The 26,048-nt window shown below is 42.3% G+C and overlaps 2 protein-coding genes across 4 annotated transcripts in view; one reads left to right on the forward strand and one right to left on the reverse strand.

Moving 5' to 3' along the window:
* Positions 1 to 20,677, forward strand: part of LOC101174149 (major facilitator superfamily domain-containing protein 2B) — a 31,496-nt gene extending 10,819 nt beyond the window's left edge. For both annotated transcript variants that reach the window (XM_011491442.3, XM_011491440.3), the window contains 13 exons: positions 2,337 to 2,462; positions 2,553 to 2,677; positions 6,570 to 6,693; positions 10,705 to 10,783; positions 10,861 to 11,042; positions 12,144 to 12,234; positions 14,447 to 14,568; positions 14,782 to 14,865; positions 17,271 to 17,354; positions 17,494 to 17,603; positions 18,628 to 18,771; positions 18,849 to 19,025; positions 20,330 to 20,677. In XM_011491442.3, coding sequence (XP_011489744.1) covers positions 2,337 to 2,462; positions 2,553 to 2,677; positions 6,570 to 6,693; positions 10,705 to 10,783; positions 10,861 to 11,042; positions 12,144 to 12,234; positions 14,447 to 14,568; positions 14,782 to 14,865; positions 17,271 to 17,354; positions 17,494 to 17,603; positions 18,628 to 18,771; positions 18,849 to 19,025; positions 20,330 to 20,375 — 1,494 coding nt within the window. In that variant the 3' untranslated portion in view covers positions 20,376 to 20,677. The remainder of the gene's footprint in view (positions 1 to 2,336; positions 2,463 to 2,552; positions 2,678 to 6,569; positions 6,694 to 10,704; positions 10,784 to 10,860; positions 11,043 to 12,143; positions 12,235 to 14,446; positions 14,569 to 14,781; positions 14,866 to 17,270; positions 17,355 to 17,493; positions 17,604 to 18,627; positions 18,772 to 18,848; positions 19,026 to 20,329) is intronic.
* Positions 20,678 to 20,834: 157 nt separating this feature from the next.
* On the reverse strand, positions 20,835 to 25,985 carry wdcp (WD repeat and coiled coil containing). 2 transcript variants are annotated; one of them, XM_023952983.1, is made up of 4 exons: positions 25,752 to 25,985; positions 22,698 to 24,633; positions 22,479 to 22,599; positions 20,835 to 21,391 (listed from the first exon to the last, which is right to left on the reverse strand). In XM_023952983.1, the coding sequence occupies exons 2-4, from the start codon at positions 24,612 to 24,614 to the stop codon at positions 21,198 to 21,200; spliced, it is 2,232 nt and encodes a 743-aa protein (XP_023808751.1). In that variant the 5' UTR covers positions 24,615 to 24,633; positions 25,752 to 25,985; the 3' UTR covers positions 20,835 to 21,197. The 2 variants fall into 2 exon arrangements, with proteins under 2 accessions (XP_023808751.1, XP_023808750.1); XM_023952982.1 differs by having other exon boundaries at positions 22,698 to 24,636.
* Positions 25,986 to 26,048: the final 63 nt, after the last annotated feature.

A 26,048-nucleotide genomic window follows, 5' to 3' on the forward strand; every position in this document is an offset into this window, starting at 1 on the left:
GAAATTTACTAACTGGGATCATTAAGTGCACTAAATTAAGTGCACTAAAACCAATAAAAGTTAACAGAGTGTTGATATCCTGACTGTTTAGTAACGTTAACTTGTGGAATAGTGGTGCAGGTTGGAGAAAGTTGCAATCCTCACAAGTTTTTAGGTAGTATAAAAAATGTATTTAAGTAAATAGCATCTCCAAGTAATATTGAAATATAAGCAATAATTGATCAGTTTTAAAATGTAATCCAATTGTTTTTGTTATTTTCCTACATACATGCTCAGTGTGTTCTTTCCACCTCAAATTAAAATCAATCAATTCTTCAGAAAAAAAAGAGACTCTTAATATGTTAATTTTATTTTTATAACCTCACTATTATATGTTTTACCTTCAGCAAATAGCATGAACTATTACTTACTTGGATTAGGTGAAAACATTTATTTTGTATCCTTTACAAAAGATCTGTAGGTCATAATTTAATTTGTCTTTTGGAATATTGATGATTCTGTCAGAAATAAAGAGATTGGTGTCATCAGCAAAGAGCAGAAGAGATGTTGCAGCAGAAATCTTTGTAAATTCATTTGTGTAAACATTGTAAAGTAACGGCCCCAGAATTGACCCTTAAGGAACACCGTACTCCATACATTATTTAAAGAGATACGTTGTTTTCTGTTAGACGTATAATTGTATATCCAGTTTTTACACCAATTCAGAACAGCCGATTTCTGCCCATTAAGTCATCTCCTCCATCAGTTTTTGTTTCCAAAAAAGTGTTTTATATCATAATTGCAGCTCCAACTCCTTTTATTTATTTTCTTAAAGAAATGTCAACATATAAAACGGATTATTATTAAGACATAAAATACACACACACACACACACACACATATATATATATATATATATATATATAAACACATAAGTTTATTTATACCAAAAGAAAAAAAAGTGAAAGTTGAAACTATTTTTTTCTTCTTGTAGTTTTTTAAATACATACATATCTAAACATACAATAACACTGACTGATACATTATGAACAAATCTATGCGTCACATCTGGAGATCAAATCTTTTTTCAAGTCTTTTTTCTCCTAAATGCTGCTGAGTTTGTCAAATGACCAAATTCCTTTAACAATTTTTTCCCACAATACTGCAAAGAAAGCTGGACCTATGTTTTATTAAAAAAAAAAAAAAAAATTAAAGGGAGTAGAAATATTTGACTTTTTCTGGTGGTAAAGGAGTGAACGTGATCTTTATTTATGAAATAAACTGAGTGGACCTTTACCATGAATTATCATGACAGCTTTTATGTTTTTATGCTGGAATCTTTTAGGTCCCTCTTTTGAATTGATCCTTTTTTAGATTGAAATTTATAGAATTATTTTCCTTTAAGATTCTTTAAGAATCTTACGGTGACAGATCAATTAGGTCAAGACGGAAAATGTTTGTGGAGGAAGAGGCTCAAGCTAAGGAGGAATTTGGGAAGTGACAGAAATGCACAAAGAGGTTCTGAAAAAGATGTTCAAGTTAAATAAAAAAAACATTCAAGAAGGAACAAAAAACAAATTACCTCTTTATGTTCTGTTTAACTTTAGGAAGTTTTATCTTAAAAAAATAAACAGACAAAAAGGATGATCCGGGTAATCATTGCTATAGTACAGCAGGCTATCGCAACATAATCTGTAAATAAATCAAGTGGTCCAGTTAAAATGATGGCTCCGCCTCATAATTGAGCCAATCATGGGAGTCTCGACATTTTCAGACCATTTACTCTATCTAGTTGGTTGAGTTTTAAACGTTTGAATCGATTTTTTGTGATGTCAGTGTGATCATCGATTAAGTTGAAAGCTGTTTTTGATGCTCCATTCATGATAAAATAATCCGTTTTAGTTTAATTACCATCTCTTTAAGGTGTTAGTAATGAGACTTGCCAGGAATGGCGGCTCTTTGGACTTAATTATGGCGTGCAGTGTGATGGAGAGAGGAGCAATGTTTGGATTTTTAGGCAAAATGGCAATAAACAGATGTGCTTTTTTCACGAGTTTAACTTTACCTTTAGAAACTCAACTTGTCTGGAAAAATATTGCTCACAGTAAATGTTCTCAGTGCCCACCATATGTGTGTTATATAGATTATGTGATTGCATTTCAGACAATACACATTTTTATAGTACTTATGGTGAAGAAATTATTATTTTTCAAGCTGGTATTTGATTTTTGTTCATTCAAATGTGAAATTTATGGTAGTAGACTTGTAGGAATTCCTGCAATTGAAAAAAGCGTGTTTTCTCTTGACTCGTATTTATTGAAACTTGTTCTAAACGTAAATATCTTCTCTGTTAACAGACAGACTTGAGCCAGAAGTTGTCGATATGCAGCAAACTGTGTTTTGCAATTGGCGGCGCCCCCAAGGAGGTCGCTGCCAGCGCCACAGCCTTCTTCCTGCAGATCTACCTACTTGATGTCGCTCAGGTTGGTTCTTCCAAAACAAACAGGATAAAGTGAAAACAGTCATTTCTGCTCGCTGAGTTTCCCTGAGCCCCAACTTGCCCCTGTTTGCAGATCAACGCCTTCCAGGCCTCCATGGTGTTGTTCATCGGTAAAGTCTGGGGTGCGGTGAACGACCCTGTTGTGGGTTTCTTCATCACAAAGAGCAGATGGACAAAGATCGGCAGACTCATGCCATGGTAGGCCACGGTTTATCCCGCAGCAGAAACTATGAAAATGACTCAAATCTGTCATCTATTTATAGGGAATTTTGAATCACGCCTCCAACAAAAAAGAATTCCTTTTTCATTGGAAATCTTACTTTATCTTGCGAGACAAAAAAATAAGACATTTATTTCTTCAAAAAAAGAATCTTTTTATGTTTCTTAAGATTCAGTTTTTGCAGGAATACATATCAATATACCTTAAAAACAGTCTAAAGATGCAAGAATAACTATTTGGTTTGCAAAAATCATCAGGTTCTTTGCAGAAAATGTAAAAAAAAAATTACAGCCAAGTGATCACTAATCTGTTGATGAATTTTGAATTTGGTTGTCCAAATAAAATATATTCTCCAAAAGTGCAATCAAAATGCGATACCCACCTGAAGATTGCAAACAGTAACTACATTTCTTAAGCAGCAGCTGCAGCGTTCCTTTATGACCTGCATGCTTTGTTGCTTCTTGATATGAAACATTGAGCTTTGCAATTTTCATGCAGTCTTGAGTGCTTTCCCTAATCCATATTTTCTGGCGCTAATGCCTTGTGTGCAGTTTTTCAAACGCACAGGCATGGCATTCTCTGTAGAGCAGCACTGGCTGCAAAACCGCGGATCACACAGGAGCTGGCAGCGACAGAGGAGGACCAAATCTGCCGCTTCCAGCAGGCAGGCAGGCAGGCAGATGTTGATGTTAAATCAGCCTTCACGGCCCCCGCAGGACCCTGCCTGCGTTTGTCATGAGAGAGCAAACACTTCCACGGTTGAAAATCCCCCTCTGCCCTTTCAGCAGGAAGCTGAGACATCAACAGACACATTTACAGTGATGTCTATCTCAGCTTCTGAGTCCGCGAGGACGAAGACTTCAGGCCCTGAGACGCCTGCTGCTGTGTTTATTATTATTTGTGACTGCAGCAAACGGCAGTTAGCAGGAGCAGCAAAACCTCCCCGAGAGTGGTTTTTCCAGAATGTCTGCGGCAGAGGAAGACAGAGGAGGACATGTTAGTGGCTGCACAAGAATGTGGATGTTTTGGCTGCCATTTAAAAAAAGCCATCTGAATGTGGGTGGTGAGTTTTTGGTTGATGAGGAAATCAGAATGTCTCGCCTAAAATGACAATCACTGCAAAAACGGAATCTTAACAAAGTAAAAAGACCCATGTTCCAGAAGACAAAAAAGTCTTATCTAATAAAAAACGTTTACAGGATCGTTAAATTCTCTTTCCACCTCATAATCACCAATGGCAACTTTTCCTTCCAGATCTGCAGAATTAGGCGAATTTCCAAAAATCATGACTTTAGTTTTGTTAACATTGAGGGAGAGTTTATTTATGTCGAACTATTGTTTTAGTGTCCCTAACTTCCCTGAGATTCTTCCTTGTACATTGTGTACTTGTGTCGTTGGCAAATACAAAGTATTTGAGTGTATTTGACACCAGGTGTGTGTCATTTAGAAATAGGATGAACAGTTTGGGGCCCAATATTGACCCTTGTGGTACGCCACAGGTTACATTTTGTAGGGATGATTTGAAATTTCCCAGTTGTATAAACTGCTGCCTGTTTTTAATGTAACTGTTTAACCAATTTAATATCTTATTCCATATCTTTCCACTTTATTTAATTAAATTTTTATGATCAATAGTGTCAAAAGCCTTTTTCAGATCGATGAACACTCCTCCCGTTATTATCTGTGCCATTTGTAATTTCTTTTGTTAATTGTGTATGTTGATCATCATAGAAGTTGAAAGGTTTTATATCTTCTTTTAATTTATGGCTCAGTCGTACAACTTCACTTTCTGACTGATGCAAAAACAGAATCTTGAGAAAATGATAAAAATAATTCTGTCTTGCAAGAAAAATAATCTTTTTATTAGCAAAATACTCTTTGTTTTAGAAAACATGTCTCAGGGACCATTTTTCTTACCTCATTGGCAGTTTTCTTTGGTCAAATAAAGGATATTTTTCATATATGAGTAACTTTTGATCTATTTCTAGGGGTCCTGTTTTTCCAGATATGGAGAAACTTCAACAGATTATGGCTGTCTGTCGTCATTTTGTAATTCACATTCACATTCATCAATCTTTTCATCCATTTTCTGCTCTCAGTCCACAATTCAAAGAAATGTTTCCACTTATTCATAAACCAATTCAATAACATTAAATGTGGAAACTCCAAATCGATTAACCCCTTAACACCTTCTGATGCATCAAACCTCATTAGCTCCAAAATGACCTTAATTTAGCATCAACTTGAAAGCAAAAACTTAAGTGATTTTTTTTCATAGCTTGAAATAGATTCAGGTGTCAAAGGGTTAAAAGTGTGAAGACAAAGCTAAAAAATGAACAAATGAATTTGTTTTTTTTTTTGGTCATCACAGTTTAATGTCTTCGTTTAATTTATGGCTTTTAGGTGCATCGTCTCCTAACTTTCCACTTCTCACATGAGAAAGTCAGATTGTCTGCAGCAATGAATAACATGCATTGGAAGAGCAAATGTAGTTAATTACTGATATGTTAAGCCTGCTTTAAATTGCCAAAATTCAGAAAGAAGAAACTAAAGAAAAATGTCAAAATACCTTTAAATCCCAAAAAAGTTCTGTTGGGTCAAAAAGGGAAGTAGTATATTTGGGCTAAATGCACGATTTGAACGTTTTTTTAATCAAACTTTTCCTTTCTCTAGTCTTGTGATTAAAGTAGTTAGTGAGAAAAACAAAAAGGAAAGATCTCTCAGGAAAAAAAAGACAAGCTTGAGAGACGTGACCTGCAGAGCCTGACGTTGAAGAACACATCCTGCAAAACCTCATTCCGTTCCTTCGCCACAATTATAGCTGCTCAACGTCTAATGCATACTTGGGCACAGGTGTGACAGAGCAGCTCGTGGGAAAGTACGCCAGCGTTTGTCTTCACCTGGCATCACTGCCGTTTCCCGATCAGCGAGGCCTCATCAGCGCTCCAATGACAGGCCGCTCATTACTGCAGCCCCCGGCGCTGGCAACTGTCTTTAGGCAAACGATTGGGAGGAGGCCGGATGATGCCCGAAAAGCCACCAGACCTCCTCCACCTCCTCCTGACACCCTCTCCCAGATCACATTGAGATTTTTCCCAGTCCATTCCACTCTTTAGACATGTCATAAACAAACTCAAAGGTTGCTGAAAAGTCATTTTTGTGACACACACCTGCCGCCCATAATGATAGAGAACTATTGTATATATTTATGAATGAGACATAACCCACACACTTCAACTTCTGTGAAAAGCATTGCTTTTTTTTCTCCCCCAAATCCAAGCAGCATTTTCCACTTCTTCAAAACACTATAATTTTCCCAAAAAAAAGGCAGGTTTTTAGCAGCCCTGTGCGTCCATCTGTTACGGTTGACTGGTAAAAAGAAAAACAGGAAGAACTCGAACAAAATCAGAACCTTCAAAAGCTTTAATGTCAAGAATTGTCAAAGCGTTTAAAGAACAGATATTCGGAATAATGCAGAAAAAGATTATGGAAAGTACAAAAAAAGAGGCTCGCACGGTGAAAACCGGAAATGTATGGAAAGGCCCGTAGGACAAAATTAGTCATGTAATTCCAGCTCAAAGTGCAATTATTAATTTCTCCTCCATGATCAGTTTTTAAATGGTTGGCCGTGAATTAAAAAAAGGTTTAACTTGCAGTGCACGGCTATGTGTTTTGTGCGTAGATTCCAAAAATGGTCTCAAAATCTGCATAACTACACATAGCTGAACGTGAGAGTTTTGAACATAGAAGCCCAAAAGGGTTTTATGCGCATTAACATAGACTTTTGATTGGAAGTGGCTGCTTGAATGTGCATTGCAGATAGAAGCCAATCAAAAGTAAACACACCTGTCCGGGTGCTTTGTCGCGTAGGATGCTGGGCTGCACTCCATTCCTGGTGGTCTCGTACGTCTGCCTCTGGTTTGTTCCTCCGTTCATCAGTGGCAGGTTCGTCTGGTACCTGGGCTTCTACTGCCTCTATCAAACCCTCATCACTGTGAGTATGGACACCACTCAATCTCCACACATTTGTGCTGCGATGCAACTTTGTTCACCTGTTAGGTGAAATAGATAGAAAGATATGCCTTTATTGTCACTGTTCACTGGACAAGGAAATAGAAAGCAGTCCCCAGTGTAAAAAAAAGTAAATCTAACAATAGGAACAATATGTACAGAGTGTACCAAGGGATGATGTATCTGGCAGTCCACAAAACATAAAATCCCAAAAATTCCTTCTTTTGATCTGATTTAATTTATTTCAACCATTGAAAATAGTGGACACTCCAATAAATAGATTGTGACATTATTTGTTTTAATTGATAATTCTATACTGACTGAGTAAAGTTACCAAAATACATTACTTTTGGTATAAGTTCAAAAAATAATTTGTTGTGATCCATTCATTTTTTTTTATTTATTTAGCACCAATTGTCTGTAGAGTATACCCAACAAATGTATTCCATAAAATACATTTGTATCATCAGCAAAAAATGACAGAAAAATGACAGTTTTGAAACACTGAATACACCATTTATGTACTGGTAAATGTTGAATAGCAAAAGGCCCAGAATTGAACCTTGTGGGACACCACAACTACCGGTAATCTCCTTAGCCTCTGATTTTGCAATTGAAGTGGACTGACAACACTAAGTAACACAATTCATCATCTGATCATCTTCTCCGTCCTCTTCATTTCGCTCTCTGCTCTGCCTTTAACCCATCTTCCCATGTGCCACAGACAATTTAGACTTCTGCAACCACACTGCGGTGAGCTGCAACAGCATCTAATTCTAACTATATGATAAGTGTACAGTCAGCCCTGCCAGGAAGTTCTGGCTGTGTAAATGCTGGTTTCCACTTTTAGCTGCCATCATTGTGTTTGGGTGAAGTTTGGACAGAATTCAGAAGGACTGCAAGCTCTGAACTGTCATCTTGTGTGCAATCCACTCGTAATGGCTTTCCACTGGATTCTCCACACCTCCATGTGTGTCTGACAGCAGCAGGTTCATGTCAGTAAATGTTTGCGTTCGGCCTCGGCGCTGAGGCGTGCTGCACAGAGGCAGCGATTGAAAAATCCCCCTCGCGCCGCATTTATTTCGGTTGCGGTTGTGCATGCTCGTTTGGCCGCAGTGCTGACTGAGCCCTTGTGTAAATTACAAAGTGATGCCGGAGTTGTTCTCTGGGAGAAGTGGGGGGAGGATGGGGGTAGATCCAAGGCTTGCCAGGATGGAAACTGCTAAGATTTCCTTTCTGAATCCGATCTTTTGGCCAAAAGCTTGAAGTCAAGAGTGCTTCTATTTTAGGGCGCCCCGAATCCAAACACAAATCAGCAACAAGGATTCAGTAACTTTAGGTTTGTCTTTGCTGATATGAGCAAGAAATGGCAATACAGAGAGTGCTAAGAAGGAGAGTTAGATAAATGGACGAGGAATAAAACGAATTATTGGTGAGAAATAATCCGATTTCTTGATTGGGATGAGAAAATGCATAGATTGTCCTTTAAAAACCAGCCATAAAGAGGGACACACGCCGGCAATTCATTCTATGAATCAAAAGGCTACGGCTATAATATAATACAGTGCAATTTCAGGAAAGAGAAGGAAAATATTAACTAAGAAAAGAAAAAGATATTAAACCAGCTTCTGTAAAGACAACCCAAAAGAGTGCATCTCAGTCTGTGGAGTGAGAATGTAGAACAACAGGGAGGAAAATATAGAAAAAAAGAGTAAAATCTTATACAAATTTAAAAAATACAAACGGAAAAATTTGGAGAGGCTTTAATGAGAAGCCTAACGGGACAATCTGTCAGATGTAGGACCTACCATGCAGGAGCTGGGTGACAGCAACCAAAATATTTCATAAATAAACTAAGGTTGTGTCTCAGTTCCTACTTAGTGCACTAAATACTGTGTTCGAAGCTACAATTCCAACACAGAGTGCCTTAGAGATTTCCCAGAAGTCTCTGCAAAAAACCAGTGTGCATTAACTTGGCTAGATTGGTGGACTATTGACCACAATGCATTGCATTTGAACAATTTATAAATAGTCATCATAAAAGGTTCGTTTTGATTAAGTTTTTACTTTGTGAAATCTTTGACGTCACATTTGCTGTTTACAATAAAGAAAGTAGTGAGAATGGTGTCGGAATTGCTTTTGAGATCCAAGGCGCTAGATGGACAGTCCAACACCACATCGTTTTTTAGTAGTTAGGAAGTTTGGACGTGGACTGCAACACGACAAACCCATGGGAGCAACAAAAAACAAAAAAGGTGACAAAGTAGAGCAGAAGACCTGACACTAAGGAACGGAAAAACCAGACAGACTGAGGCTGACTAACGAAAAGACAAATTAAACCACAGAATACTCACACAATCATGACTAGAGACATTGTTTTGGTATCTTTATGCTTTTTTTCTTTATGTCTTTAAACGTGAATGTTGTTCACATGTCAGGCGTTGCCACCGTGAATCAGCTTCGAGTGATTTTTATGCCGGAGACCCTTCCTGACACAACCCTGTGTTATATCCGGGCTGGGGACAGGCACAGGGAAACCTAGACCTGGACCCCCTGGTGGCTGCATAGCATGAAGGGTCTTGGCCAAAAACCCACAAAGGATGAAGCCCTGTCTTTAAATGAGAAAAGTTATTTTATGTTTAATATGTAGAACTGTTTGCTTAAGTATCGTAAAATTAGAGGTAATTCATAAGATTTTATTCTACCCACTCCTCCCTTTTTGTTTGTTTATTTTGTGTTTGAAAATAAAAGGAAAACAATCCAAATCAATCCATCAAAAAGAATTGGAAGAGTGGACGGAATAAAGAGGAGAGAGGGATGGATGAAGGGAGGAAGATGAATGGAAGAGAGGATGTGGAGTTAGTGGGAAAATAAATGAATGGATGATGAATGCGGTGAGAGGACGGAATAGATGAGGGGCCGTTCAGAGGTGGAGCCGTTTCTCATACCGTGGAAAATAAATGGATCCTAAAAATAGGAAAAGAACACTAATCCTAAGAAGAAAATCGCAGGAAGGTAGTCAAATGATCTGCCCTCTTTAACTTTATGAGTAAAACTGGACAGAAATCTTACAATCTTACAACAAAAAAGGAAAAAAAAATACTGTTTAAAAGAGTTACTTCAAATTGAATATTCTACTGCCCAATAATAAGTTTCGTTTGGCTACTTCTAAGCAAATGTTTGTGTTTTTTGACAATTTATGAGCGTCATTGTAGTTTTGTTTTGATTACAGTGACAAAAAACTAGTGTAATGAGTGGAAAATAAGGAAAACGAATGCCAGTCTAACTTTAAAATAACATTCTTAACCAAAAATGTAACGGTCTTAAATCTAGTTTTTCTTCTCTTAAGACCTGGGAGCAAAAGGATTTGGACTAATTTAAAAAAATATTTTCATTATTTCTGGACCAGCTGATTTTGGAAAAAACTCAAATAACTCAAATGTCCAAAGAAGCAAGGCATGATATCTGTGCAAGAATCAAACGGAAGTCCAAATTTCGGGCTTAGACCAGGGACGGGCAAACCTTTGGGCTTGTGGGCCTCAAAGGGTTCTAACCTTTGATCAGGAGCAGATGCACGGCGTGATTTGGTAATAGAAGAAAGAAAAAACGTGGAATCTGGACAAAGACATGCTTTCATTTTGATAGAAGATATATATATACATTTTAAAACAGAACATTTTGGGAGTTCTTATTTCTAAACTGATGTTTGGCTGGAAAAATGCAAACCTAGAGAAAGGCTGTGGTTTTGGAATGATCGGAAAAAAGCACGCGTGAACGTCAGGAATCCAATCAATCAATCTTCCGACACCCTTAGACCCTCCCTCTTTACTTTCGGACAGGGCCTGTTTCTGCAGTCACACGTCTATCACAACCGTGAGGCTGACCCAAAGACAGCCCAGATCCTCGTGGGGAGGAGTTTTCTGTTGCAGCCGACCCAGAAGAGCCTCAGATCTTTCTCCCCCAAACCCACAGATGTCTTTCTGCTCTCTTGCAGTGCTTCCACGTGCCTTATTCTGCCCTCACCATGTTCCTAAGCACAGACCAGAAGGAGAGGGACTCAGCCACTGCCTACAGTGAGGACTGTTCCCGTTCAAAACGTCGACTTTTTGTTTCTTCCCGCCGCATCTGAAGTGTTCTGGTGTGATGACAGGAATGACAATGGAGGTGCTGGGGACTCTGCTCGGCGCTGCCATCCAAGGTCAGATCGTGGCGAGCGCTCACACTCTGAAGCACTGCCCCACTCACAACGTGTCTGCCGGTTACCTTGGAAACAGCAGCGGGGCAGAGGTCGTCGAGAGCGTGGTGCGCGTCCAGGCCTACCTGTCACAAGCCGTAAGTGTCTGGGCGCCGGGCTGGCAGCTCAGGTGTGCTTGGAAGGAGGGAAGATTTAAAAAAAAAAAAAGAAAAGCTGTCATTTTCTGTGAATTTAACGTATAAAAAAGGAAAAACGGAAAGAATAAAGGAGCAATTGTTAAAGTGATTCCATATTTGGTGGCACTCTAGAGGGTTGGAGTTTAAAAAAGCGTGTAAATGTCGTTGGGATTGAAAGGAGAGGCTGCTGTTTATCATCTGAACCCTGAGTCTGCTCCCAATTTATAACCACAAGGGGGGTGGGGGGGTTCTTCTCTTAGATCAGGCTCCAAAAAGTGGCCCCAAAACAAAGAGGGGTCTCTGCAGTCCGCAAGTCATTAGGCTTATTTATATCCCAGCCTGAACTTCTGGAAGATTTGCAGCGTTTTGGCTTGGAGGTGGCTACTGCCTGAAGGGAAAATAAACATTCACGTCCACACGTCAGTTTGCAGAGCCGTGAAAAAAAATAAAAAATAAATAAAACGCCACCGCTGCTGTGAGGCTGAGGACGAAAGCGTCCTGCAGCGTGGATCTGGGCCGCACCGCAGCTATGTGGACTTCAGACGGTGGATTCTGGGTGAACCCCGTCACCAAACCCTCCGCAGCTCCTTCCTAAATTCCCCCCGCGGTCGACGGCGAGGCCGGTGTGGTGTCTCGGTAAACTCAGTCTACCCTGGGAAAGGCCGAGCGATTGATGTGCTCAAATAATAATGAAGCTCTGGGCTGAACCGCTTCGGAAAATAGCAAACAAACACAAACTGTTTAAGGCAGAGCACTTCCTGTCCAGCACCGAAAAACGAAATCAGATTTTTTTACATATACTTGTGGTTTTTTTCTTCTTGTTTGTGCTTCGGCGTGCCGCTTCTAAAAGCAGTTATGAACATATATTAGAACAGTGGGCAGAGCTGCAGTTTGTCTGCAGAATAGAGATTCCTAACAAGTTGAAAGTGAGAGTGTGAACTTTTCGGGGCTTTGAGAACACAATGAATTAAAGATTGTGGAACCAGACTGGGCTGTGCTGCCTCCGTGGGAGGAGATGGATGGATGTAGGCCACTCTGCATCTTTGTTCTTCGTCTCTGCAGAAGGAGCTGTACATGATAGCGGCGGGTGTGATTGGAGGAGTCTTCCTCATCTGCACCTTTGTGATGTTCCTGGGTGTCAAAGAGAGAGACGGTGAGATCTTACTTCTTCTGAATTTTAATGAATTCTGATCTTTTTCCTGCTTTAGGAAAACCCAAAAAAAAATTCCCAAATTTTCCATTCCATTTGAGATTTAGTCAGCAAAACAATATGGCTCCTTCTACAAAATAAAAGGTTAAAGACCCACTCCGATAAAAATGGGGATTTGGGTGTTTTTAAAGTTTAATTTAGGCATTTTTTGATGATGGAGGACATACATAAAGAAAACAAGAAGGAAAAATGACGTTTTTGTGACGTAGAAAACATCCTACATTCTAATTTGCAGATGACTGGTATTGCTCGCTGTTTTTGCTGCAGTGGAAATGTTAGAATGGGGGCTGTGAGGCATGTAAACAGAGAGCTCTCAGAAAAAGACAGATTTCTTACATTTGGGCTAAAAACGACACAATCGTAATTAAAAGATAACAAGAATGCTTTGAAAATAGATAATCAGAGTGGGACTTAAAAAAAGAGTTATTTATTATTGATTTAATTATTATTATTTATTAATACGGCGGCCTTAAAATGACAGCAGTTAAACAAGATGCTGCACATGAAAAATTCAGAAACAACAAAAACAACACTAAGAGTTTAATAGAATTGGTAGAAATGATAAGATAAAAGGCAAAAGCAAAACACTAAAAAACAGAGAGTCAAAAACGTGGCGATAAAAAACTGAGACGTTTTTTAAAAATGGACTGTGAGGATGCTTGCCGAAGGCTCGCCTCGGTACCTCCAGGAGCAGCTGATCACCTGATCTAAGGCACCAAGATGACTTTCTCTAGTTATAAGTGAAAAATCTGCTGGTGGAGCTAGTATAAGCTTTGTTTTTTATTAGAGAAAAAGGAAGTCCTGCCCTTTTCAGACAAAATCCTGGAATGCGTTGGGGGCATTTGCCACCAAAAATATCCTGTTACATGAGTCCAGCTTATTTAAAAAAAAAAAAATCTTAAATAAGACAGTAAGACAAGAATTTTATAGTTTGAAAGGCCTTAAAAATTATATACAACTGCATGTTTACTTTCAATTTTTCGAAAGTTTCCCTAAATCAAGAAAATCTGTTTTCTGAAACAAGAAAAGTTAAAATTTACGAAAAAAACTTTGGTGAAAAATTTCATGCAAGCTAAAAACAACACGGAGATAGTAATAAGACTAAAATAATCTACTGCTTTAATAACTTAATTTAAGATATATCGTCTCAAAACGAGTCGCATTGTTTCAAATAAAGTTCATTTGACCTCAAAAAAGAGAAATTTGACAAAAATACTGGTTAGACTTTGTATTTTTGTTGTGCATTTGCAGCTTCACAACAATCATTTTTCATTGTTTGACTACGTTGTTGATTTGAAACTGACTTTTAACAAAAAAATAGAAAGGATGACTATATTTTTTCTTTTTATTCATTTGGGAGCAGCACACGCTTGCAGGCTAAGCTGCTGTCATTTTGGCATCGACTAAGTGAAGCACATGTTTCTGTAAAGCCTTCATCCCAATCAGCATTAAAGTCATCATCAGAAATAATCCCCCCGTGTTCTATAGATTGTCCCCGGACCACGTGACATCATTATGTTTTCTCTGTCATGCCTGCAGCTATACAAAAAAAAAAGCTTTTATTTCGCTTAAGAATCACATATTTTGATCCCTCAGAGCTCAGACTCATCGTAAAGTTCAATGCAGGGGGGGAGTTTTAAGTTTCTTTATATTTGTTAAGAACATTTTGCAACAAAAGTCAATTAGAAATACACAAAAAAGCTACATTTACTTTTTTTATTTACTTTTTTACAAAGCCTAGTTTTTCATTTTAAATGTGATAAACTTACTGAGACATTATTTTACTACTATAATTGAATTTCCAACATTTATTTTTACTTTATTTCTTACATGGCAGCTTCACAATATTGTTAGATTTATGACTATTTTTTTTTCTGTATTTGACAAGATTTCCCGTAAGGTGATTGTGTTTCGACCAGCATTAAAAAAAAAACAACAACCTGACAACATGTTTTCCTCTGTGCTTCTCAAATAGACCGACACATTGCCTGATATCATGTTTTCTCTGAACCGTTGTACGGTTAACGGATGCCTCTAAAAGGATCAAACATTAACTGCGTGCCGAGGCGATTCCAGCGGAGCCGGAGAGAAAATCTATCCCTTTCACCATCCGACATCTGACACGCCTCATGCCTTTTTTTTTTCCACATTTCAGATCCATACGCCCCAAAGACGGAGAAACAAATCCCTTTCCGGCAAGCTTTCGTCCTGGTGATGAGGCACGGGCCGTACTTCACCCTGACTGCTGCCTTCCTCTTCATCACTGTTGCGGTTCAGGTGCGTTATAGAAGCAGATCTGAGGTCAATGCAAAAGGAAAGCTGGGTGATCTGCAGTGTGGTGATGGAGGAAGATCTGGCCCTTTTGCTTTGGGCTGCTGCCGTGGTTTCGCCCGTTTCCATGCCTGGTGGTGTTGGGCGTCATCTCTGGTAAAAAAGGCCGGCGTTCTGATCTGTCTGCATCTCTGAATGGGTTCTCTCTCGTTTCTGCAGCTGATCCAAAGCAACTTCGTCCTCTTCTGCACCTACGCCGCCGACCTGAAAGACCACTTCCAGAACATCGTGCTGACAATCCTTGTGGGTCATCATCATCTGTCAATCAAATGGTTTCATTTACAGCAGATTAGAAAAGAAAACTTAAAAATGGACTGCAAGGACCAGATTGTTTTCGCTATTCCCCTTCTTACTGTGCCCCCCTGCATACTAAATAACTGGCTAAAATGTTCACACGCCTGTGACCCGGTGAAAAAATGAACTTTAATGCCCCCCCCATGCCCCCACAAAATTTCCCGCCAACGCTGACAACCAACGTTTTGTTGACCTTTGACCCTGGGAAGAGGCCGCCTTCTTGAATTTTTTTACAAAGTCACCTGCTCCTAGGGATTTAGATCCATCGCCTCCCAATGAGCTGCATTGGAAAGCTACTAGGGGAAAAACATTTTGGTTTTAAATTTTGCGTGGCGAGCTCACAAAAGTGCGTTTTCTCGCACATTTTTTACTTTAATATTGCGAAAATGTAACATTGGAAAGCTGTAACATTGGAAACCTCATCCTTTCCAATGTAACATTGGAAAGGATGAGGTTAGGAAGGCTCTGAAAAGGATGAAGAGCGGAAAGGCCGTTGGTCCTGATGACGTTCCTGTGGAGGTATGGAAGTGCTTAGGAGAGACAGCAGTGGAATTTCTAACAAGGTTGTTCAATAGGATTTTAGAGAGTGAGAAGATGCCTGAGGAATGGAGGAGAAGCGTTCTGGTTCCGATCTTTAAGAACAAGGGTGACACGCAGAACTGCAGCAACTATAGAGGAATAAAGTTGATGAGCCACACAATGAAGCTGTGGGAAAGAGTAGTGGAAGCCAGGCTTAGGAAGAAGGTGGAGATTTGTGAGCAGCAGTATGGTTTCATGCCCCGTAAGAGCACCACTGATGCCATTTTTGCTTTGAGAATGTTGATGGAAAAGTACAGAGAAGGTCAGAAGGAGCTGCATTGTGTGTTCGTAGATTTAGAGAAGGCGTATGACAGGGTGCCAAGGGAGGAGCTGTGGTACTGTATGAGGTCGTCTGGAGTGGCAGAGAAGTATGTCAGAGTAGTTCAGGACATGTATGAGAGAAGTATGACGGTGGTGAGATGTGCTGTAGGTCAGACAGAGGAGTTCAAGGTGGAGGTGGGACTACACCAAGGATCAGCTTTGAGTCCTTTTTTGTTTGCAATGCTGATGGACAGGCTGACAGACGAGGTAAGACAGGAATCTCCCTGGACAATGATGTTTGCGGATGACATCGTAATTTGCAGTGAGAGTAGAGAGCAGGTGGAGGAACAGCTAGAGAGGTGGAGGTTTGCTCTGGAAAGAAGAGGTATGAAGGTCAGTCGTAGTAAGACAGAATACATGTGTCTGAACGAGAGGGATCAAGGTAGAAGCGTTAGGTTACAGGGGGCTGAGGTGAAGAAGGTGCAGGAGTTTAAGTACTTGGGGTCAACAGTTCAGTGTGATGGGGATTGTGGAAAAGAGGTGAAGAGGCGAGTGCAGGCAGGTTGGAGCGGTTGGAGGAAAGTGTCAGGAGTGTTGTGTGACAGAAGAGTGCCAGCAAGACTCAAAGGAAAGGTGTACAAGACAGTGGTGAGACCAGCTCTGCTCTATGGGTTAGAGACGGTAGCAGTGAGACAGAGACAAGAGGCTGAGATGGAGGTAGCAGAGATGAAGATGTTGAGGTTCTCCTTAGGAGTGACCAGGTTAGACAGGATAAGGAACGAGTACATCAGAGGGACGGCTCATGTTGCCTGTGTTGGCGACAAAGTCAGAGAAGCCAGACTGAGATGGTTTGGACATGTTCAGAGGAGGGATAGTGGATATATTGGTAGAAGGATGTTGGAGATGGAGCTGCCTGGCCGGAGGGCAAGAGGACGGCCAAAGAGGAGATATATGGATGTCTTAACAGAGGACATGAAGTTGGCTAACGTTAGGGTAGAAGATGTTCATGATAGAGTGAGGTGGAAAAGGATGATTCGCTGTGGCGACCCCTGATGGGAAAAGCCGAAAGAGAAGTAGATTGCGAAAATGTAACAATCTTTCACTTAAGCTGAACAAACAACATACAATATGAACACATTGTGAATGTGGCCGTGGTTAATAAAAAACCTCAGTTGCCAAGGAAATCCAAAAAGGTACTTCTGCCGATTCTTCTAAAAGTTACAAAGACCTGTTTGTCACCCCCAAATGACCAACAAATGAAACGGTTGCTATGGAGATAGAACAACAGAAAAGCCACCATCTTGAAAAAAGGATTTTATTTCCAACCAGCGAGGCAGAAGCAAAGCGGGTAGTGATCGCTGTGCAGCAGCTGCTCAGCAGTGACGAGGGTTTGGGGAGGGGGCAATCAACAGTTTTCATTTTTACTTTTTTATTTTTATCTTTCACACCTATTTAATTTGTTGTGTCAGTTTAAAGCCGCTGCGGTCGTGAATAAAGTGTGTTGCACCTCACAGGTTTCTGCAGTGGTAAGCATCCCGCTGTGGCAGTGGTTTCTGGAGAGATTTGGAAAGAAGACAGCGGCTTTTTGTGGCATTACAGTGAGCATTTCATCTCTGTTTTGGCAGATTTTCACTCTGAATGTGTGTTTTTCTGCCTCCTCATGGCTGAAGTCACAATTATCACATTATTGAGACAGAATTTGACGTTTTAGCCTATTTTTTTTGTTTTTCTTTTCAGTGGATCATGCCCTTCACCATGATGCTGGTGTTCATCCCAAACGTGGTGGTGGCCTACGTTGTTGCTGTCTCCTCCGGCCTCAGTGTGGCTGCTTCATTGCTGCTGCCATGGTGAGAAATCCCATTTCTCTCATCCGCTCTCATGTCCGAAGCCTCAACCCTGAGACGGTTTAATCAGTTCTGTCAGTGGTGGTTTGGTGCAGCCGTCAAGCCAGACCCTGACATGAAAGTCAATGCATTTTGAATAATGAGAGGTGTCGCAGCAGAAATCTTTACATCTGTTTTTTACAGTGGTTGCCATGGTAATCCTGGCTCTCCACTGGTCTCTCGTCCCCTTCCCTTTGAACCCAAACCACAGCCTTCCACAGGGGCGCGTTTATTTTGGAAGGGGCCGCCTTCATATCCTGTCTGTGGGCCGGGCTGGTGGTTCCACCCGCTGGTCATCATCTAATCATACTATTAGTCCTGAAGTTTTCGGTCCAGTTCAATCTGCAGACATCTTTAGGGGCTCTGAGAGAATTCAAATACAGAGCATGAAGGAGGAATGAGACAGTCTAACATCTGTACTTTGGACGGACGGATGTATGAAAGGTGTGGGTTTTGTCTCATGTTTACCTAAGAGTCTACAGAGAAATTCAGAGAACATCTCACTTTATTTCAGGATCCGCCACAGTTAAGGACACGCTCACGCGATGAATTAGGCAGATTATTTGGAATAGATATCAGGACCAGAAACTAATATAGGAGTGTTTCTTTCATTTCTGTGTACATGAAAAAATTGCATTTGGAGTACCCGCTGAATCCCATTTGGGGGGGTCACAGGGTTGCCGGAGCTTATCCCAGCTACTGTTGGGCAAAGGTGAGGTACACCCTGATCAGGGGTGCCCGCCTGTACCAGGGCCACACACTTGCATTCACACCAATTTTAGACACCAATTTACCTACAACACACGTTTTCCATCCAGTGACAGGATTGCCCAGCTACCGTTGGGCAAAGGCGGCGTTCACCCAGAACAGGTTGCCAGTCCACTAGAAGAGCTTTGGTTTCATGCTTGGTTGGGGGAACCCCCACACACAGGACTTCTGAAACTCCAATGGCATCTTCATGACTGTGTACTTTGTGGCTTCCGTTCAGGTCCATGTTGCCAGACGTGGTGGACGATTTCCGACTGGCCAACCCCTACTGCAAAGGCCACGAAGCCATTTTCTACTCATTCTACGTCTTCTTCACCAAGTTTGCGGCTGGCATCTCTTTGGGGGTGTCCACCCTCTGTTTGGAGTGAGTCCATATCGCCAGCATCTGTGGCTTTCTGGATCGGCGTCTTCACGAAGCAACTTTTTGGTTCTCCGTTGCAGGTTTGCTGGTTATGACACGGGTGCTTGCAAGCAGCCCGCGCCGGTGGTGTACACCCTGAAGCTGCTGATGGGTGCCACGCCGGTGGCCTTCATCATCGTAGGGTTACTGATCCTCCTCCTGTATCCCATCAGCGAAGACGTAAGGCGCAGGAACAAACTCTGCCTGGAGGAGCTACGGTGTGTAGAAATCATTAATCGGCATCTGCGGGAAAAACTTTAATCCTTCGACTCTGCTGGACTAACATCACAATCTAACATCTTCTCTAACTCTGGAGGACATTGTAAGCCTTTGTAAAATACTGGTGTAGTGGTTTAAAGTGGTAGAAAATGTAAATGCTTCAGGAACAGATGAGAATGTCAAGGAGGTGTTTTGTTAATTCTGGCTTATTCGCATAAATATTCAAACCGAACTCAGATTCCCGTTTCCATGGGAGCAGCGCACCAAATCCCACCTTTCCTGTCGGAGCCTCCACCCATGGATCCATGGAAATGTTAGCTTCTATCCCACTATGAGATCTGGAGCCCTCTCAATAAAATCTGCAGCTTCAGTCACCTGCTGCTGGTTTTTGGGTCGTCCCGTCAGGGAGGGTCGTAGAGAAGAGCGGCAGCATCTTAAGGAGAGCACAGGCGTGTCTTGCAGTTCACCTTGAGGATTGTACAGCCCTTTCTAGAAATATCATGAAAATGGAACGTACCATTGTCCTACGTGTGGAAACCGTATCGTCAGGTATTTGTTAGGATAACAGTTGTTAGTAAGCTACTGGCCCCTTCCTACACGTGATAACATAGTGGCTGTAAGATGACCACACAAACTACACTTTGATTGTCTAATTTCCTTAATTGTGACAATCAGGCTGCAGGCATGTGTCACATGAACAGCCCTAACGTACTTCTTGCATAGTCTGGAGGATTTTAGGTTAAAAAACATGAATTATCCGTAGTCTTGGCTACTTTACTCTTGTGTTTGTTTAAGTGTTCGCTACGACTTGTCACCCCCAGCAGAAAAAATGTGCATCAACAATTCTGCTCTACGCTGATTCGTGCAGGTCACATGGGTCCCCCGTAAAGGTTTGCCCATTTTTTGTAGCCCGCATCCACCTGTGGGGGCAGATGTGACTAAGCAGCCCCACATTATGTTGCTACCACCACCATGCTTGACCAGTGTCTCCCTAGTGTAAAAAAAATTGAGTTGTGAGGATTTGCGATGGCTCCAGGTCTTTTCTAGTGGAGAACAGTTTGGAAGCAATATTATTTATGACATCATCTGCTCTTCATCCAATCAAATTCAAGTTTCTTTGACCCGCCAAAGGTTTGAATACCTACGTTTCACTGAACGCTACAACTAAAAACAATTAACAAAGCCCTTTGGAACGCTGCTTTACGTATGGCATTTGTCAAGACCTGTATGTAAAGTGGTGACGGTGTGAAGAAAACCTCCTGTTTTGAATGTAGGCCATCACTAATACCGGTGTTTCTCACAGGAAGCAAAGCTCCAGAACAATGGTGGAGGATTTGAATCTGGCGTGAGCTGGAGCAAATGCACAACGCCACGGATTCCAGTGTTGCCACTGGAAGGTTGTTCCTTAGTGTATATTACACTGAAATCAACAGATTTAATGTAAACGTTTTTGTTTAATTTTCACATGTACTGTATAGTCATCTTGGAAATACGAACCTATAAGATCAGCTAATTTAAATGAATGAAGGTGCATTGGTATTTGCTGTGCTTACCTCTACAACACATTAATTTATTTGTTTTTCCAAGAGCTTCTTGGTATGAGATGAATAAACGTCGTAGAGACCTGAGCGGCATTAAAAAAAAAAAAAAATCTGTGTGGCGCTTCTTTGAACACGCACTACACACAGCAGAAACAGTTATGCAAGTTTCATTCTCAGAATTTCTTTCTACAAGGGCATGACCGAAACACCAGATTTCTGTTGAGTGTTGCCCCCTCTTGTGGTCAAAAGTGACACCAACCTCTTTTCTTATTCATTTCTTAGATTTTATTATCAAACGACAGTAAAATATGACATTTAGCTTCAACGTAAAATCCTAAAAATACAAAACCGGGTGTTTTTGTAAGAAACTGCTGTGGTGCAGTGACTGACCTCTATCCAGTCAGAACACAAGAACATTTGATAGATTTAAAAAAAAAAAAAAAAAACATTCATGAAACGTGTTCTGGTTTTTGTTAAGGGCAAATTTACTGCATGACATTTTTCATAAAAACACTGTTCTTTCCTTTAGTCCCAAGCAACAACATGTGAAGCTTCCACCTGAAAAAGGGGGCTCGTCTCCTGATTATTTGGGGCTTCAAAGTTCTTGGCGGAGTTCTGAGTGGCGGCTCCCTACGTGGAGATCTCTGAGGCTGCGGCGGGGCTTTGGTGGGGCGCGGGACTGGAGGGGCACGAGTTCTCCGGACTCCCCGGAGGTCGCAGAGCTGCTTTTCTCTTCCCGTTTCTCACCGTCAGTTCATCTTTGGGTTTGAACGTCAGAGGCACAAAGCCATCTGCATCGGCCACCAGGACAACCCACAGCGGACCTGCAGAAAACACACCATTATCTCTTTGATAAAACACCATATAAGGAAGGAATGGCAGCAGGGGGGAGTGTCTACTGTCAAAACACTACGCTTGTTAAGAGTGATAAGCTGCTTGTATTTTAAACCTTGTAATCTGGCCTCTAGGCTCTTGAGCACTTCCAATTTTAACCCCTAATGGGAGAACCAAGCCTCGGCACGCCGCTGAAGACAAGTTATTAGTCCTAACGGCAGAGTGGCGTCTACACGCCCCTCGCTCTACCCCTCTGCCCGCTTTTTTTTTTTTTTAAATGACGGCTTTTCTGTCATTTTATCTCCATAGCAACCATTTCATTCTTGGGTCGACGTAATTTTTAGAAGAATCGGCCAAAGTAAATTTTTGGATTTCCTCGCCAATGGAGGTTTTTTTTTTTTTTTTTTGTTAACCCCGCCCATATTTTTAATATGTTCCTAGATGCGTGATGTTGCATCATTTTGCTCAGCTTGAGCCAACGATTCGTGCGTTACATTTTAACAATATTCCGGGGGGAAATGCGCGAGCAATAGGCGAAACATATTTTTACGAGCCCGTCATGCTAACGCTGTTCAAAATCTACAAACTTTAAGCCCCCCCCCCCATTTATGCTCCAGAAGTTAGAAGGTGATAATGTAAACACAATCTGCAAATTTCACACTTTGGCACAAAATGACCACCAAAGTGCAGGTCCTCTGGCCATCCCATAATAATTTAAAATCTTCCTTTGGGTTTTCCCAACATGTGTATTGTAACTTTTGGGGTTTTAACATTTTTTATTTCCTTTTTTTAATCGGTTTCTCACGCTGTGACGTCATCATTTTTGGGGGACAGCGTTGTTGTTTTTTTCTCCATTTTCGTGCAACTTTTGGTGAGTTTTTTGTGAAAAACCGAATTCGTTTGTGTAGTCCGGGACCGAATGAGAGACAAAACAATGGCGCTTCGCCACCGATTGCTTTACGAGCTTCCTGAAAATAGACCCAAAGAAGGGAGTTTCTACGAGAACACCGACAGCCACGACACGACCACACGCGGGGGGGGGGGGGGGGGGGGGGGGGGGGGGCTTTCTGCACGTACCATACATCATCTCCACCACAGCCAGGTTGAAAAGGTCCTGGAGGACGCGCAGGCTCAGCTTCCCGTCGCACAGCAGCACGGGCCGCCTCTCGTCGATGAACACGTTTTCTGAGAGCTGCTTCTGCAGGAGAGCACAGACGGCGGTCAGAGAGAGCACGCTCCTACGCTTGTCTGCGCAGACGGGTGAAGCAGACGAACAGCGGTTCTGTCGGACGGTACCTGACACGTAACGTTGAGATACGGGGGTTCGTTGGCGCCGGGGTAGACGCTCGGGCTCTTCTTTCCATTCTGCGTGGAATCTCTGATATCCGTCAGGCACTGCTGCACATCTGCAAAGCGTGTAAAAAGCCTCTCCATGTTGAGAACCAGCTGGTCCAGCCCGCGCTCCCTGGCCGGGTTCGCCGCCGCCTTCTCGGGCAGGGGCGGAGCCGGTTCCGTCTGTCTCTTGTCGGGCGGCTCGAAGCGAGGAGAGCTGGCCCGGCTGGAGTCTCTGCTGGCCTGGCCGGCCACAGCCAGGCTGGCCATGTGGTTGACGGGGTCCATGTCAAAACTGTCCACAGCGAAGGAGGCGCTGGACGGGGCTCTGTCTGGGCGGTCGGAAAAGTCCACGGAGCTGGTGACGGGGCTGGCCTCGCTGCTCCTCACCTCCTCCACCAGCCTGCGCCTGTTGCCCGGTGAACAAACTACCCCCCTTCCTGGTAACACCAAGTCCTTTATCCCCGGACGCTCCCTGTCATCCTTTGGCAGGTGCTCCGAGTGTCTCCTAATCCCTGCGCAGAAATTAGAGGAAGGCTCGTTGTTGTGAGCGGGGGAGGACGGCGTCATGGCCCTCCCTCCTTCGTTCATCAACTCTTTTGCAATAATACGAAGGATGTATTTATCGGTATTGGAGGACGGGAGAAAAGCGGGATCGTTGGACTTCTGCCTGCCCACCATCAGCAGCAGCACCTTGTCGCTGAGGAAGCAGACCCCTTTGGGCCGGTCGTTTTGCTGCAGGGAGATCTGCTGGATGTTGGGCATGGCAGAGGCAGTGATGGAGTACACCAGCACCATGTTGCAGCTGTTGGACGCCACCGCCACGGTGGAGGCGCGCGGATCGAAAGCAACGATGTCGGGGACCAAGATGCCGGGAATGCTGACTTTGCGCGTGGTGGTGACCTTTCGCTCGAAGGTCACCAGTACGAGGTGGGAGCAGTCCTGACCAGAGCCGGTCACGGTGTCCCGGCGACGCAGGTGGATGAGCGGGCTGGGGTCAGATCGACGGTGCCTCGCCAGGAGGTGGGTGAGGTCCAGGGCGCTCGAACTGGGGATGTAGGATCTCTCCGACTCAAAAGATCTCCTCCGAGAGTCCAAAACGCCGTCGTCGTCGGACATGAGCACATGTGAGCCCTGGCTCTGCAGGGGCTCTGCATCAGTGGGCAGGTCAAAAGCTATTCCGGCATTGAACCCACATATTTTATCAAGAGGCAGCTCTGTGGCCACTGCCACCTGAGCCTCTCCTGTGGCTTCAATCGCACAGATGTAGCCCCCAATGTCAAAGACGGGGCAAAAGGAGCACGCCGCCAGACTCTTCTGGATGTCATTCCAAATGTAGGAATGCAGAGCACTGCCGATGGCCACCACCAGCCGCGTCCCGTCCTTGGTCCAGCAAGCGCAGTGAATGAGTCCGCCGCCTCTGACGTCCGCTTTGATCCGCCTGTTGTCCACCCGCACCGAAAACAAAACCGAAGCGTCTTTCTTGGTCAGAACGGCCAGAATGTCCAGTTTGGGATGCCAGACGCAGCCCTGGGACAGCAGAGGGAAAGGTTCGCTCATCTCGCAGGTCTGTGTGCACAGCAGCTTGTTCTGCTCAAGGGCACTGAGCTGCAGCTGCCACACTGTAATGTGCTTCTTGTGCTGCACGGCCAACAGCGCGGGGGAGTCCGAGCAGCAGAGGGGGCCCCAGAACAGCCCGAAGACGTGCTCAAACTGCCCGATAACGTTGGTGTCGCCAAACTTCACCTCACCGTTGACGAAGTACAGCGCCGTCAGGCAGACCTGCTTGCCGTCTGTCCATGCGATTCCGTGCACGGGGTGGATGGCTTGGTGCAGAGTGTTGAGACCGGTCCTGAGCAGCTTTGCCTTCCCAAGATCCATCCCGGCAGGGGTGCAGACGCTACTTCAGTGAACAAAAGACAAAAGACGTGTCTGAAAAAGCATGCATTGATGACAGAAACCCGCATCTGATCCCATCCAAAGTGGGTTCGCACACGAGCGGCTATGCAGATTAAGAACAGTAAAAGCCTCTCCTGCGTCTCCTTCCAAGTACCTGCTTTAATCCCCCCCCCCGCCTGAGCTGAGGCTGTGGTGACGAACACCTATAGCTGCTTATGCCGGATGACCTTAACAAAACACAATTAGGAACTGATGGCATTACCTTTTTGTTGAGTGGGTCAAGGCGGCATTTACCACTTTTAGCCATCAAGACTTTAGGTCGTCCCTCAGCAAAACAAAAGTGCCACACTTGAAGTTTATTTGACTAAGTACACGTGAGTATAATCATAGCAAGTGTACTATCTGTGTACACGTAGTGTAATAAGTATATCACATGTACATAGTCTATATGCAATGTTTAAGTAAAATTCAAGTGTTTATACCCAAGAATACCAATGAAGTAAAATTCAAGTGTACTACGTTTAGCCAGGTCATCCCTTAAAAGTAGTACACTTGAAGTTCATTTAGTAAGTATACTTGAGTATCATAGAGGTATAGCAAGTATTCTGTTGACTACATACGTGTAGTGTTGGAAGTATACTATACTACACGTTCTATCAAGTATTATTAAAATATAAAAATTAAAAGGTGAACTTTAAGTTTACTACTTTTAGCTATTGTGACATAAGGTCTTCAGTCTAAATTGAAATATTTTAAGTTTACAATGTAGTATATAAAATTAAACTTCAAGTGTACTGCCTCACTTAGTATTGCCTGAGTATACTTTTAGTACTTATGAATGAACTTTTGCTAAGGGGTCACCCTAACCAAATATATTTTCTTTACTTCTAAGCTACAAAAAAATAAAATAAAATAAAATAAAAATAAAAAAAGGGAGGTACTTCAAATTAGGGAAATACAAAGGAAATGTATTAAAAAAACAGTTTATACTACAGTAAATACTACTATATTAAGTTTTTGTTAAATAAATTTTATGAACAGAAGACATTAGGCTAGCTAACACAAGCTACTAACGGGGGGAAGAAACATTAAAAAGATAGAATTTCCGCGATTTCTTACCTTAAAATATCATCTCAGCTGCACCAACAAACCCGGAATATAACTAAAAAGTTTAATTCCCATCATCTTCTCTGAGTTTCCCTCATAAAAATGTGTCGTTCTTATGGGAATGACCCGGTAACAAAACTCACATGTTGTTTTGGTGCATCATGGGATATGTAGTTGAAAGTACGCCTTATTTTCTCTCTCTCTCCCTTATAAAAATATAAAAATTTAAAAAAGCATAAAAGGGGGTAACTGTGTAGCTGTAGGTTTCCAATACAAATATAATAGTAATAATAAAAAACTTTAAAAAAA

Source organism: Oryzias latipes, chromosome 24, assembly GCF_002234675.1.
Source record: "Oryzias latipes chromosome 24, ASM223467v1".
Classification (NCBI taxonomy): domain Eukaryota; kingdom Metazoa; phylum Chordata; class Actinopteri; order Beloniformes; family Adrianichthyidae; genus Oryzias; species Oryzias latipes.